The following is a 15882-nucleotide window of genomic DNA, read 5'->3' on the forward strand; positions in this document are numbered from 1 at the left end:
TTACTCCGCTTAAACAAGCGACAGCACCGCACAATTTTGTGCTCCTGAGCACCCCCCCCCCCCCCCCCCCCCGCGTTATATATACGTCTTAGGGTCAGAAAGTCAGGTCTTTCGATAGCACCATGTCCCATCTTCTAATAAGTGGCGACTATCCTAACTGTATAAGATGGTGCTTCAGTAACAAATCATGTTTTCAATTGGTTCAAATATAAAACCACGTGTTTGAGATAATGTTTTGTTGTGTTGTGACCTCAAAGTAGATAAGCAGATGCATGCTTAGGCCAAAAAAAAAAAAAAGGTCTGTTTACGGTAACCCGACCGACCCTATTTTTTTCGCGCGACCCTAGACTTTTCTTTGGCATTTGGGGGGAAAAAAAATAAAAATCTTGTTTTTTTTGCAAAATAACGTAAAAATATGGTTTTTTGGAGAAAAAAAAAATAAAAAAATAAAAATCCCGACCTACTGACCCTATTTTTTGGGCCTATGTTACCGTAAACAGACCTTTTTTTTTTTTTTTGCCTTAATGGCCCGTCAGCGGTTTTTTTCTGTAAAGATAAAAAGATAAAGTCACCGTATTACTATAGCGATCATTATTTAGCTGAGCTGTCTGTCCGTGTATATAATTATATGTATGTCTGCCTGTGTGTTTAATTTTGTATTTTCTTGAAAGTCCGTCGGTCTGTCTGTCAATCTGTTTTATGTTGAAAGGTTGGGCCACAACCTCTATCCTTTGATGTATTAAGGTTATTCTCTTAACAAAATGCAAGTTGCAGTCACATTTTGGCACATTCATTTTTTGCCTTAATCTGTTTGATATCACCTTGACATCGAAAATGAAAGCATGTGTACGTACATGTACACTGTTCGCATAAATGCTGGTGACGCACCCTTTAACCTCTCTGATGATCGATTTAAATTCGTGTTATTTATCTTGTACGCTGGATAACGCTCGTGTGAGACCCATTTGTGTGTCAGCTAGCTGTTCGCTTCTTTTTTGGACTGAACCAGTCTCTGTGATACAAACCAGCCTCTGTGATACAAACAAATCTGAAGGAAAGGTGAGTATTTATTTACACCCTTTTCTAACGTTTTGAAAAAAAATGTATTAAAATATTCATAATGTTAAGCGAGGCAGCTGTGAAAATAATGGTACCTTGAGTGTTTCGTGTGTCTGTACTTCAAGTTTTGCACCAAATTTCTGAGTGAAGTACTGTAAGTGTTTTCAATAACTAACGTTAAACGCTTTCTCTGGTTCGCACGCATCGTAAAAATAATTCAAAAGCTGATACTATTATGTGAATTGAGTTTGGTACAAAACAATGTGCCTTGGACTATACCTGTGTGTGTATAACTGACTGGCTGCTTCCGTTTGTTTGGTAAAAAAAACCTGAACGTTCAGTCATTTGAATATTCATCACCGGTTATAATTCGGTTTTAAAGACACCACTTCTTATTTTGATTGTTTGCATACACGTCTCTGAAAGTAAATTCTATGAACATGCAAAAGAACGCAACAGTGTTTTAAATGTAAACACTCTATTTTATGTTGCTGATGCGTAGGAGAATGAGGAAGAATTACAAACAAATCAAAACTCATTCGAACAGTAAATTTACGTTTGAAGTCTGAACATTATTCTCTTTCCAGTTCCAGCACGATGAAGGTGATAATATCGCTGTGCCTGTTTATCGGAGCGGTGTCAGCTCTCAACAATGGCCTCGCTCTCACCCCTCCCATGGGCTGGTTGTCATGGGAACGATTCCGCTGCAACGTGGACTGCGTCAACGACCCGCACAACTGCATCAGGTGGGTGAAGATCAACGATCACAAAAACATGAATACTGACCTGGAGTGGGATAGAGTGTGTTTATTCATAGACGCATTGCAAGGCAGTGACTGACTCTCACAACGTTGCAAGCAGCATGCGCGTGTGTGTGTTTATGACGTGACAACATAATTTTGTAATGAGAAGCTTGACAAACAATGCACTTCTCTACCGTGGAAAATACTTCCATGTTATTTTTGTTTGGTCAGGTTATCCTGATTGTTCTCATCGTCGTAGTGGTGTATGTGTGTGTATTTTTTGTTTTTAACAAATGGAAGCTATATACTCTCTCAAACGGTGCATCATCATCATCACCGGCAGCAGCAGCAGCACTTCCACACTCAATTTTTGTTTTTTGCGAGAACCTGATTCTAGAGACGTCAGGTTTAGTTGCGAGCATCATCTCCTTCTCTTCCTCCAATTGTTCCTCATCTTCATCAGCATAAACACCACCACCTCCTCGAGTACTCTCCTCTTCCATTGATTGTTGTTTCAGCGAGAACCTGATCCTAGAGATGGCGGACATGATGGTGAACGAAGGCTACAAGGATGCTGTCTACTGGTTGTTTTAGCGAGAACCTGATCCTACAGATGGCGGACATGATGGTGAACGAAGGCTACAAGGATGCTGTCTACTGGTTGTTGTTTCAGCGAGAACCTGATCCTAGAGATGGCGGACATGATGGTGAACGAAGGCTACAAGGATGCTGTCTACTGGTTGTTGTTTCAGCGAGAACCTGATCCTAAAGATGGCGGACATGATGGTGAACGAAGGCTACAAGGATGCTGTCTACTGGTTGTTGTTTTAGCGAGAACATGATCCTAGAGATGGCGGACATGATGATGAACGAAGGCTACAAGGATGCTGTCTACTGGTTGTTGTTTTAGCGAGAACCTGGTCGTAGAGATGGCGGACATGATGGTGAACGAAGGCTACAAGGATGCTGTCTACTGGTTGTTGTTTTAGCGAGAACATGATCCTAGAGATGGCGGACATGATGATGAACGAAGGCTACAAGGATGCTGTCTACTGGTTGTTGTTTTAGCGATAACCTGATCCTACAGATGGCGGACATGATGGTGAACGAAGGCTACAAGGATGTTGGTTACTTTGATCTTCTGATTGTTGTTTCAGTGAGAACCTGATCCTAGAGATGGAGGACATGATGGTGAACGAAGGCTACTAGGATGCTGTCTACTGGTGTTGACACTATATTTGCCCAATTGAGTCTAACTACCTGATGGCAAATCTACTGTGATACCTGTGATAACTGATGATGATTACTGTGATTGGTTTTATGTGTTTGGTTGGTCTCTTCTTTTGGTAGTGCAATAGCGTTAATTATGGATTGTTGTTATCATCATTTGCATGGGGACTTGTCTGTTAGTCCAAACAGTGATATGGTTATTGTGATATTCTTGGCTGCACTTTAACATGGAATGTATGTATGTATGTATGTATGTATGTATGTATGTATGTATGTATGTATGTATGTATGTATGTATATATGTAGGTATGCATGTAGGTATGTATGTAGGTATGTATGCATGTGTGTTGGTGTGTCGGTGTGTCAAGTGTGCAAGTAAAAAGGGTATTGTAGTTGTACATATATTACTTTAGATATTTTTTTGTTATCATGGGTTTTATGAATTTTCTTCTCTTATTCTTTTATAATTATTAATTAATGACCTATATGTGCTGATGATCAATTTAATTTCCTTTGTTGGATCAATAAAATGTTATGAGTTATGAGTTATGAGTTATGAGTTACTGGTTGTTGTTTCACCGAGAACCTGATCCTAGAGATGGCGGACATGATGGTGAACGAAGGCTACAAGGATGCTGTCTACTGGTTGTTGTTTTAGCAAGAACTTGATCCTATAGATGGCGGACATGATGGTGAACGAAATCTACAAGGATGTTGGTTACTTTGATCTACTGATTGTTGTTTCAGCGAGAACCTGATCCTACAGATGGCGGACATGATGGTGAACGAAGGCTACAAGGATGCTGTCTACTGGTTGTTGTTTTAGCGAGAACTTGATCCTATAGATGGCGGACATGATGGTGAACGAAATCTACAAGGATGTTGGTTACTTTGATCTACTGATTGTTGTTTCAGCGAGAACCTGATCCTAGAGAATGCGGACATGATGGTGAACGAAGGCTACAAGCATGCTGTCTACTGGTTGTTGTTTCAGCGAGAACCTGATCCTAAAGATGGCGGACATGATGGTGAATGAAGGCTACAAGGATGCTGTCTACTGATTGTTGTTTCAGCGAGAACCTGATCCTAGAGATGGCGGACATCATGGTGAACGAAGGCTACAAGGATGCTGGTTATGTGTACGTCAACATTGACGCCTGCTGGATGGCCAACTACACGGATGAGAACGGAGGGATGGTGCCCGACCCCAAACGCTTTCCGAACGGCCCCAAATACCTGGCTGACAAAGTGAGGACACTGCAACACTGACGTATGGTGTTCGTGTATGTGTGTTTCTCGTACCACAAAAAAACCACCTCTGAACAGATCGACTGCTAATGTTCCAAACAAGCAAACAAACGATTGTGAGACAATCAACAGAGGGGAAAAAACTCAAAAATAAGATCGAATTGATTGTCTCAATATCTTTTTCTTTGTCCGTCCACTTCATTATTGGGTCATTCTCAGATATTTAGCAAACTGAAATGTCAAACAAATTTGCAATGAAAAAGTAGTCAAATTTATGTTGAAAACATATAAATGTATTCCTTGAAACACAATACAGAAACAGCATGTAGTTGATTTGATGGAAAATGATGGTTGTAAACCTTTCATGAAGTAGGTCACCTCCCTCTGGGACAGTAATCTGAGAATGACCTATTTCTATACATCTTACATATATTATTTCTACAGCCGTATCGCTGTAGTGATCAGAGCACTCGCCTCTAATACAGGAAGTAGGAGGTTCGATCTCCACTCTATTCATTCGACATTCACAAATCTCTATCCAGTGTAACCGGCTGAAAAGTAGGTGCATGACACATTTGTCAATATGCTCAGTGTTTTTTGGAATATATTCAGGTGAAAGAATGCTTGTATGTCATGTACAAGCCTTGGAAAATCTGCAGCGGTAAACTTTATTGTACTCACGAGAGGACCGGCATCTTCAAGTCACGATAATGTTCATGTGTTTTCTGTCCCTGAACAGATCCACGCTTTAGGGATGAAATTCGGCATGTACCAAGACCTCGGTCGATTAACTTGCGGAGGTTATCCGGGCAGCGAGTTCCATATGCAGCAGTACGCTCAACAGTTCGCCTCCTGGGGAGTAGACCTCCTCAAGTTTGACGGCTGTCACTCGAACCCTCGAGATGGAGATTACGGTTAGTAGTTTGCAAAAGTAATCTCAATCTTAATCCATCACTTTCGACATTTTTCTTCTTGCAGATTCACGCCATGGGGATGAAGTTTGGGATGTATCAGGATTTCGGCCATATTACGTGCCTTGGTTATCCTGGAGCTGAATTTCACCTGGAACAGTATGCTTATCAGTTCGCATCCTGGGAAATCGACCTGCTCAAATTTGACGGCTGCAATTCCGTTCCACGAGATGGCGACACCGGTTAGTTGTCAGCTGGAGGAAAGATAGTAGAGTTTGCTCCTATGTATAGACGGAAGCAAGATTGATTTTATTTATTTATTTATTTATTTGGTGTTTAACGTCGTTTTCAACCGTTCAAGGTTATATCGCGACGGAGGGAAGGGGGGAGATGGGATAGAGCCACTTGTCAATTGTTTCTTGTTCACAAAAGCACTAATCAAAAATTTGCTCCAGGGGCTTGCAACGTAGTACAATATATATTACCTTACTGGGAGAATGCAAGTTTCCAGTGCAAAGGACTTAACATTTCTTACATACGGCTTGACTAAAATCTTTACAAACATTGACTATATTCTATACAAGAAACACTTAACAAGGGTAAAAGGAGAAACAGAATCCGTTAGTCGCCTCTTACGACATGCTGGGGAGCATCGGGTAAATTCTTTCTCGTCCCAACCAATATGGGACTCTCCCTAACCCGCGGGGGGCAGCAAGATTGATGGACGGATGTGTTGAATAATTGAATGATTGTTCATGTGGCTGATTGATTGACTTGTGATTGTTGGGGATACTTTGTGTGGTTGATATACAATCGCTTGAAGATGAATTGTTCTCACCGTTCTGTTATCGTTTAATGAAATGCTGGTAGTTATCTTAGCTGTTTCTTACGCGTGCTTTTCTTTTGCCCCGTTAAATAATACAGTGTGAACATTTAATTGAGTTCCTTTGCAATGAAAATAGATGAAGAAAAGGTATTTTCTTTGGTTAATGATCTCAAATTCAGCCTTAAAAAGGAAATCACAAATTTTGATTTGCCTCTTGCTTTATACATTCATTTTTGACTGAATATTTTAACGAGGACGGAGACGACCTTTGCCCCCCTAAGTATGTATGTCTGTCTGTGTGTGCAAAGCATTTGTCAAAAACTACAGAACGGATTTCCATAAAATTTGATCTATGCGTTTTCTTAGGGCATTTGCTTGTGTCGTTTTTCTTCGATGTTTGATAGCGCTATTTGATGGCGTCATATTTGCCCGTTCGGAAAGGTTGTGGCCGCACTTTAACGGCTATTACTATGCTAACTGTATATATCATCGTGGTAGAAGACAACCGCATAGACTGAACTGATTACTGCCCTTTGCCAAGCACATCATCAGCTCCTCTATGTGCAGGCTACCCCGTCATGGAGTTTTTCTTGAATAAGACCGGGCGCCAGATTCTCTATTCCTGCGAATGGCCTCTCTACCAGCTGTTTAAACAAGAAGTGAGTACATTAATATCAAATCCCGACAACAATGCAAAGCCACTGCGTAAACTTTCGTGCATATTACATTTTGTTATTGCATTAATTCTGACTTTCACTATTCTTTTTGTTTACATTTCTTTTCTTGTCAGAGATAATGTTTACCACCACAAATATGTTGAGGGATTTTTTTTTTTTTTTTTTTAATTTTTTACACGTTTTTAATTCTTTTTGGTACACGACATCAAAATCAGACAGCAACATCAAGTAACATCAACCATACAAAACTATGCATCTTCAACAACAACAAAAAAAAAAAAAATAAAAATAAAAAATAAATTTAAAAAAAAACCATAAAAAACAACAACATTAAAAGATTTTTTTTTTTAAAAACAACAACGGGAAAACACAATAAAGCATACAACCACACAGCCCATATTCAATACATTTCTAAATTATGTAAACAAGCTCTTCGTCTCCTTTTTTATGTTTCTATTTGATAATTTTGTAAAACTACTCATACCACCAAGTCCTGTTCAATGTTGAGGGATTTGTATGGGATCCTTTGTCTTAATCACAAGCCAAAAAAGTCAATAGCCGGGCTGCTTCTTTTGAAGACTATTTGTCCAAGTCAATACAGTTCAATTCAATTCAATACAACTGTATTATCTAAGTGCATGACAAAAAGAAAAAATCTGTTTGTTATGCATTCATATAATAAAGTTGTATCGAATTGAATTGACAGGCGCAGTGGCGTGGTGGTAAGACGTCGGCCTCCTAATCGGGAGGTCGTGAGTTTGAATCCCGGTCGCTGCCGCCTGGTGGGTTAAGAGTGGAGATTTTTCCGATCTCCCAGGTCAACTTATGTGCAGACCTCGCGGCTAGTGACTTTAACCCCCTTTCGTGTGTACACGCAAGCACAAGACCAAGTGCGCACGAAAAAGATCAAACACGAAAATACCCAGCATGCCTCCTCCGAAATGGGCGTATGCTGCCTGAATGGCGTGGTAAAAACGGTCATACACGTAAAAATCCACTCGTGCTAAAACCATGAGTGAACGTGGTAGTCTAAGCCCATGAACAAAGAAGAAGAAAAAGAAGAAGAAGAAGAAGAAGAAGAAGAATTGAATTGAATTGAATTGAATTGAATTGAATTGAATTGAATTGAATTGAATTGATTGAATTCAATTCCACTCCACTCCACTCCACTCCACTCCACTCCACTCCACTCCACTCCACTCCATTCCATTCCATTCAACTGAAATGTATTGAATTAAAAAAAGTCGTAAGAGATACCTTTTTCAGTCTGCTAAAGTAGAATCAGCGTAAACAAATTCCCTTTCTGCATGGGAAGCAGACACACTGTGGATTCTTGGTATTTTCGCAAGTGAAAGGATGCTCTTGTTCCACGTAAAATCCTGGACAGACTTGTGGTGACAAACATGCCCGTGTACGCGGGAAGGGTGCAGTATCTTTAACATCGTCTCATCATTTGTGTGTGTCTGTGTTCACAGTACATCAACTACACGGCAGTGGCAGCTGGGTGCAACACATGGCGAGCGTACCACGACATTCAGGACAGCTGGGACAGCGTGAAGGAGACACTGGACTTCTGGGGGAACAACTCGGGAAACTTTGCCAGCCTCACAGGGCCTGGCAGCTTCAGCGATCCTGATATGGTACGATTGCTTAGAGGGAGGGGTTCACAGGCACATCACATGCACAGGCAGACAGCGGCACGAACACACACACACACACACACACACACACACACACACACACACACATATGCTGTTCAGTTGGCGGCCGTCCATGGGAAGTCAAGGCACGTTTTCTGATTCCAGGCCTTGCCGTTCTTCGATCGCTCTGAAAGCAACCCCAAGAGCCATTTTTCTTGTTCCTTAGCTGTTGATCATTGAGGACTTCGGACTTAGCTTCTAGGACCAGAAAGCCTGTAAATCAACCATTTGTTTTCTAGATTCTTACTTCTATTCAAAGATCATTGACCATCTCTCACTTGACTTGTGCCACAGCTGGTCGTAGGAAACGTCGGGCTGAGTATCTACTGAATAATACTTAGAAAAGGAAAGCCTTGGAACTGACTGTTCAAAGAACAAAACAGAGTTCTTCTCGTGCACGATGTTGCCAATGGCAACTCTAAGAGCCATTCTTCTTGCTACGCGGGGCCCGTGTAGCTCAGGTGGTAGAGCACTGGACTTGTGATCTTACTTAGGGTCGCGGGTTCGAATCTGGGCCGGGACGGTCACGGGTCAACTTTATGTGCGGACCCAGATACGGTATCCAGGTCCCACCCCCGTGTCACCACAGTGGCACGTAACATACCTCGGTCATGCTTCCATAAGTGCAGACGGCTGATACCGCCTACACGCGCATACGCTTGTGTGACTCATCTGAAGACGGGGTAAAACCCGGGAACATGCCCTTAATGGCGTTGCCGTGAGGGCGTAAAACTTGAATTTCTCTCTCTTCCACAGCTGATCGTGGGAGACTTCGGTCTGAGCTACGATCAACAGCGAGTGCAGATGGGGATGTGGGCCATGCTGTCCGCCCCCATGCACATGTCTGTGGACCTGAGGAATATAGACCCCAAGTCCAAGGCTCTGCTGCAGAACAGGAACGTCATCGCTCTCAACCAGGACCCGCTGGGATACACTGCTCGCAGGCTCTTAGTCTACACAGCGCCTCGTGTAAGTAGTGGGCAGAAGGTACATTTCTTTCTCATTTAAACGATCTTGTCATCATTTCATTCAAAACAAGGTGAGTAACACAAATCAATGTTCGTAGGTGACAATTCCAAGTAGTCAATGGTTTTAAGATTCAGGCGAATCGTGAGTTGCCGAAGTAAAAGCCAATCAGACTGTGTGTTTGATGTGTGAAACCATCGCGGCTTTGACTTCGTGTTTCCGAAAACATCCATTGTAAACATTCACTCTCAAAGACTCAATGTTGATAATTATCGCGACTTCTCATGGTAATTTGCAACTAAGGTCTGCAATCGCAATATGCACACACAACAAAAAGCCTTAAAACATGTAAAGGGAAAGGCGCATGCTAAAAACTGAATTCACAATTATGGGTTAGGGTTAACCTAACCCTAATTATTGCAGCTCTGCCTTTTCACATCACATACAATCATGACTTGATCGCTTGAACTTCTGACAGTCTTTGGGACCCTAAACTTTCATTTTATAAACAACATGGCTACCTGTCAATGATAGTGACTTACTTGTGCACTACCAAATGATGATTGACAAAAAATGTCTTTGGTGGCTTGTCAGAACAGCGTTTTTGTCGGTCCTCAGAAAGCATATCGCTGTCTGTAACATCTTTATCAATCTCAGCCTCCGGCCTCGGTCGATAAATACGAAACAAAAAACGATATGCGCTCAGAGGACCGACCAGAAAGCTGGTTTGACAACAAGCCACCATACATCGGGTTTTTTTTTAGAGAGAGAGTGGACGCTCAAGAAGACCTATTAGGTTGAAATGTCGATCTTATACTTGTGCCATCACAAGTGTTTCACGGTTATCATTATCCTTTACCTGGTTCCTTGCGCGTTAAAGGACAATGCTCTGTTAACAGACCGACGGGCGCATTGGCCTCCTAATCGGAAGGTCGTGAGTTCAAATCCCGGCCGCGGCCGCCTGGTGGGTTAATGGTGGAGATTTTTCAGATCTCCCAGGTCAATTTATGTGCAGACCTGCTAGTGCCTTATCCCCCTTCGTGTGTACACGTAAGCACCAGACCAAGTAGGCACGAAAAAAGTCCTGTTATCCATGTCAGAGTTCGATGGGTTAGAAACACGAAAATACCCAGCATGCCTTCCCCGGAATTGGCGTATGGCTGCCTAAATGGCGGGGTAAAAACGGTCATGCACGTAAAAATCCACTCGTGCAAAAAACACGAGAGAACGTGGGAGTTTCAGCCCATGAACAAAGAAGAAGACGTTAACAGCCAGAATTCTCATTTATCGGTTGACAGAATCAAGGTATATTCAACGTGTGGAAGAAAGTCCTGTACCAACAAGGCAGCTACGCCCTCGCCTTCGTCAACTACAGTGACCAAGGAACACCCAACACCTACACCACTACTCTGGGTCAGCTGGGGCTGACCAATGCCAGCGGTTACAACGTCACCGAGATCTTCAGCGGGATGACCGTGGGTCAGTTCAGACCACAGGACGAGTTCAAGGCCACGGTCAACCCTGAAGGTATCTACTTGGTCAAGTGCGTTACGATGTAATTCCTGCGAGGTACCGTGGAAATGACACGTGCTGGTATCAACATGCGCATGATATAACATGAACGATGTAATTAAACACTTGTTTCTTTTTTTATTACACGAAAAGCGGAGAATGGATGATTATTCTTTTTCTCCCTAAACACACATGGTAGTAATGTTAAAATAAATAAATAGTGCTGCTCTTGTTTTCGATTTTGCTTCTGTTTTCCTGTGTTGTCTCGAAGAAGCCTTAATAGGCAAACATTCGACCTGGTCTTTGTACTGTCTTTGTGTTGGTGAGTACTGATTGCATTTGTTTTTCAACGTTGTTTTCACCCATAGTCATCTTGTTGTTTAGATTTTTACATGGTAATAATGTTGTTGATGTTGTTATGACAAATGTCTCGTTAACAAGTCGACTGTTTGAGGTATACAGACACGTGTAGTACATTATATGTATGCATTGCTGTATTTACTTTTTAAGTGAAACTGTGCTCCCATTAAACACATTCAAAGAGAAGGAACTTAGCAAAAGGCAATCAAAACTATATTCATTCTTTTTATTTCGTTTGTCTTCCAGAGTGTTTGTTGGTATGTCCGGGACAAACAGACGACAAACCACACGTTAAAAGACGATGGCAAAACACACACACACACACACACACACACACACACACACACACACACACACACACACACACACACACACACACACACACACACACACACACTGTGAAGGAAATCACGAATAACATTAACAGGCAAAGTTGATAGTGATAGCCTCCACGCTTTTAGAGCGCGAACCAGAGATAGTAGCGTGACGTAGCGAAGTGTGTTGCACGTACTGAGAATTCAGCTCACTGACCGAGAGAGTTGACTTTGTAAATCGCAACGAAGTTATCGTTACACAATTCCAGTGATCTAGTACCAGAGCTGCCGGGCCCCCCAACGTGAAAAATAGGATTTTCCTTCCGAGTCCCTTCAATCATTTTTGGGAGAAAAACGAACAGACAAACAAACAAAAGTAACAAGTAGCTGATCCAAACTTGTTGTTGTTCCAGGCGTCAAACGTCGCGTGAAGAAATATACAATGTAGCTTGTTAATTGTCAGCTATAGAGTTCATGAATCTTGCAAAACATACCACTCGTTAAAAGAGAGCTGGTCATTTCGCATGATGTCACGTTAAAGTGATATTGTCTTCCTGTTTTGCTATGTTCGTTGGTGCTGTTTTATCCTGTACCGTAGCGTGGCTTGTCAGCGGCATTAAAGTGAGTAACCGCATACCCACCCTTTACTTTGGGTATCAAACTACGCATAGGGTTTAGCACAGCAGGGGTGGATCACATTTTTTATTAAGGTGGGGGGGGGGGGGGGGGGGCTTCCAAATTTCTTTTAGGGACAGATCGACGACACGAAGCGTTTATTTGAGGGTGCGAAGTGCATATGACCTCCCCCCCCCCCCCCCGACCCCCCCACCCCCGAAAATTGATAACAACAAGGAAAATAAAGCAATCTGGTGCAATCTGAGCCAAGACATTCCCCCTAATATACCGTTCAAAAGTTAATTTAAGAAGACAAATTTGGTTCAAAACAAAGAAAATGTACCGATCTGGTGCAATTTGAGCCAACAAAATACCCAACTACCTTCCCAAACCGTTATTTACATGACAAAGGCCGGCTCCTAGGGAGGTCCGGGCGCATACCCCCCCCCCCCCCCGGAACATTTTGATATATACAAGGGAAATGGAGCAATCTGGTGCAATGTGAGCCATCATTTTTTCTTTATTTTCAGTTTTTTGTTTTCTTTTGTTGTTTCTTTTAGGCGGGGGGGGGGGGGGGTGTCCGGAAACCCCGGAAACCTCCCTTGGATCCGCCCCTGCACAGTACCTGGTAAACGCCCTAACCCGACCTACCCCAGCAAATGGTCGGCAATGTGCTTCCCTGGAGTCGAATGTTTTAAAACTAAATCGGAGAGTCATTACGTTAAAGGGTTATACTGTTCGCAATGAATTGGTCTGATTGATTTCTTTCTCCGTGCCAGTCAGAGTAAGAGCTGTTGACATAGTCTGTGCACCGCAATTAAATCATTGTCAAATCCCATCAAACCGAGAAGCGCGCACGAGTCATGAGCATGAACTCTGATCATAAGGCCTAAAAAAAAAATAGGTGTGGTTACGGTAACCCGACCTACCCTATTTTTAGGGGCCGACCCTATAACTTTTTATTACATTTGTCCAAAAAAACAAAAAAAACAAAAAAAACGAGTGCAAAAAGCGCAATGAAAGCGAAAGCTCCCGTGTCGCACACTTATTTCCCTGTCAAGTAGGTTTAATTTGTACACATTAGAAAAAAAAGTTTTAAAAAAAATGATTGCCTACCTACCTACCCTATTTTTTTTGGCTATGTTACCGTAACCACACCTATTTTTTTTTTTGCCAAATTATGTTACTGCGGAGGCACCCCGTGCCTTCATTCCTAACTTTTTACCATTCTGACGAAGGCAGCGACAAGCTGTCGACACATTGATTAAGCATGTACCAAACGTAGGTACTGTTCTGTTCTCTTGTTGTTTAAATGTTTTGCGTTAATGCGGAGGCTCTGACCTGCTGAGTTATACGTGACAAAATGTTACACTAAACGAGAGGTAAAAATGGAAGAAAATCATAACAAAACGCTGTCATAACTTATATTCTCTTTCAATCGGAGTTGCAAGTCTTGGATATACCTAGAAATATTGGGAATTGGTCAGCACTGACAAGACTTTCAGACTTTACCACTGTGACTCTTGTCAAGGAAAAGGTGGTCGCAACAAAGATTGGATGCCATTTCCTCAGATGGGCAACATGGTGGATTCCTTTATTCTGCTTCTGTTTTTGCAAGCTGTATCGCCCGTTGCAGGACAGTCAACACAGAATCATGTGAACGATTCCGATTATTTCAACAGCTTCTCTGCTACCAGAACAGCCTACTACCGATGGCGGGCATGGCTTCTAAATCATCCGGCTGTTCTTCAGAAGGTCCCTCCTGCCCCCAAGGCTACCGGATTCAGCGCTGATGACAATTTGAACGTGACCGCGAAGATCATTCCAGCTACAGTTCTTCACGTAAGACCAAGCACGTCAAACAGTTCAAATGTCGGCGAGGATAGAGTTCTGCTGGACAGACCCTGCCTTAGCCGTGATGGAGGATTTGGCCGAGACTTTCACGGACGGCAATGTTTCCCACATGATCAGGGCTGTCACAATACCCTCCGACAAAGTGTGGCTTCCTACTCTGGTCGTGGTGGAAGGAGTCAGCACCGTGGAGATTCTTCGCGAAGTTAACAACGTGGAGTTGGACAAGAATGGAAACATCATGATTGTGTTCCCCTACGTCCTCTCTTTCTCCTGTCGCTTTGACATATCCAACTATCCCTTCGACGAACACGACTGCCTCGTCACTGTTGTCGATTCCTCATTTAGCGTCAACGTTCTGCCTTCAGGAGATCCCTGGAACGATGCGATTGCGCAAACATTCGGCGTGGAAGGCGAGTGGGACCTGACTGGTGTTCGAGAAAAAATGCTGGTCTATCGGTCAGGCCAAAGCTTCACACAGTGCGTTGTGCATCTCAGAAGGAAAACTACCTTCTTCGTAGTTCTGACGATAGCTCCTCTGGTGGTGACTTCCTATCTGAACGTGCTGGTCTTTCTTCTTCCACCGGACTTGGGGGATAAGGCTTCCTACCTCGTCACCGTGATGGTGTCCATGTCCGTGTTTGTGTCTTTCTTCAACACTGACATGCCGAGAGGTGTCGACAAGATGCCGGCGATCTTTCATCTCCTCATCTTCGTGTCGATGGAAAATTTCCTTACTCTCGGGATCAGCCTATTCATGCTGAGAAGGTACAAAGCGGAGAGATGTCAACAGGATATTACCAATGCCTCCGTCATGACGAGTGCTATATCATCGGAACTGAACACGGCCACTCCAAATGTGAGTTATTCTTCTGGGGAACTGGCAGTTCCCACTGGGAAAGGAGATTTGTCTTATACAGGCAAACACACTTCTGCTAGTGATTCAGCCATTTCCAAAGGTCAACTGCCTTTATCGTCCAGTACAGGTTATAGTTGGGAGAAAATGTACAGGTCCGCCGGGAGTCTTGACTTGTTTCTCTTTGTGGTTGCATTCATAGCAAATACACTGGGAGTGGGAATCATTTTAGCATCTATGGTGTAATTAATTAAGAAAATACCCTGTGTAATTGCATCCTTGTCTGCTGGGTTCAAATTTGGTAATGTATTAATTGCTGATATGGTAGTATATTACTTTCCGTTATTGTTTGATTGATATTTGATTGATATTGCATTGGAGATTCGGTCTCATTTAACTTGACGTGTAAAGAAAATCTCCAAAGCTGAATTAGCTGGTTGTTTATTACAGCTTCATTAATTCGTTTCTGGCCTTTGCTCTCTAACAATTTTGTCTGCACTGTTACTTCCATTGTGTATGATATCGTAACAAATAATCCATTATTTCGGCACAATAAACCTTTATCTCCAAGGCTGTAGTGTGTACAGATATTTAATCAGTGCTTCAATGTTGCCTGTGTAATCTGTGTGTGTGTGTGTGTTAGTGTGTATGTGTTTCTGTGTGTTAGTGTGTGTTAGTGTGTGTTAGTGTGTGTGTGTGTGTGTGTGTGTGTGTGTGTGTGTGTGTGTGTGTGTGTGTGTGTGTGTTGTCTCCTGCATTCTCCATCCAAGCTACTCTCTCTTTCTCTCTACCTCCCTCTCCTCTCTTTGTCTTTGTCAGTCTGTCTCTCTGTCTGTCTCACACTTTCTCTTCAGTTCTAACAAGAAGAAAGGTACGTGTGGAAGAGTATGTGTGTGTGTGTGTGTGTGTGTGTGTGTGTGTGTGTGTGTGTGTGTGTGTGTTGTCTCCTGCATTCTCCATCCAAGCTACTCTCTCTTTCTCTCAACCTCCCTCTCCTCTCTTTGTCTTTGTCAG

At 42.6% G+C, this 15882-nt stretch overlaps 2 protein-coding genes across 3 annotated transcripts; both read left to right on the plus strand.

The window, feature by feature from the left end:
* Positions 1-799: 799 nt before the first annotated feature.
* LOC138968760 (alpha-N-acetylgalactosaminidase-like) lies at positions 800-11104 on the plus strand. 2 transcript variants are annotated; one of them, XM_070341405.1, is made up of 8 exons: positions 800-1059; positions 1647-1805; positions 4106-4280; positions 5020-5194; positions 6585-6676; positions 8170-8334; positions 9151-9363; positions 10659-11104. In XM_070341405.1, exons 2-8 carry the CDS (start codon positions 1657-1659, stop codon positions 10917-10919), a joined length of 1230 nt encoding a protein of 409 aa, XP_070197506.1. In that variant the 5' UTR covers positions 800-1059; positions 1647-1656; the 3' UTR covers positions 10920-11104. The 2 variants fall into 2 exon arrangements, with proteins under 2 accessions (XP_070197506.1, XP_070197505.1); XM_070341404.1 differs by lacking the exon at positions 5020-5194 and adding an exon at positions 5259-5433 and having other exon boundaries at positions 812-1059.
* Positions 11105-12261: 1157 nt separating this feature from the next.
* On the plus strand, positions 12262-15439 carry LOC138968761 (acetylcholine receptor subunit beta-type acr-3-like). Its single transcript, XM_070341406.1, has one exon. It carries the CDS (start codon positions 14032-14034, stop codon positions 15112-15114), a length of 1083 nt encoding a protein of 360 aa, XP_070197507.1. The 5' UTR covers positions 12262-14031; the 3' UTR covers positions 15115-15439.
* Positions 15440-15882: the final 443 nt, after the last annotated feature.

This window comes from Littorina saxatilis, linkage group LG6, assembly GCF_037325665.1.
Source record: "Littorina saxatilis isolate snail1 linkage group LG6, US_GU_Lsax_2.0, whole genome shotgun sequence".
NCBI lineage: Eukaryota > Metazoa > Mollusca > Gastropoda > Littorinimorpha > Littorinidae > Littorina > Littorina saxatilis.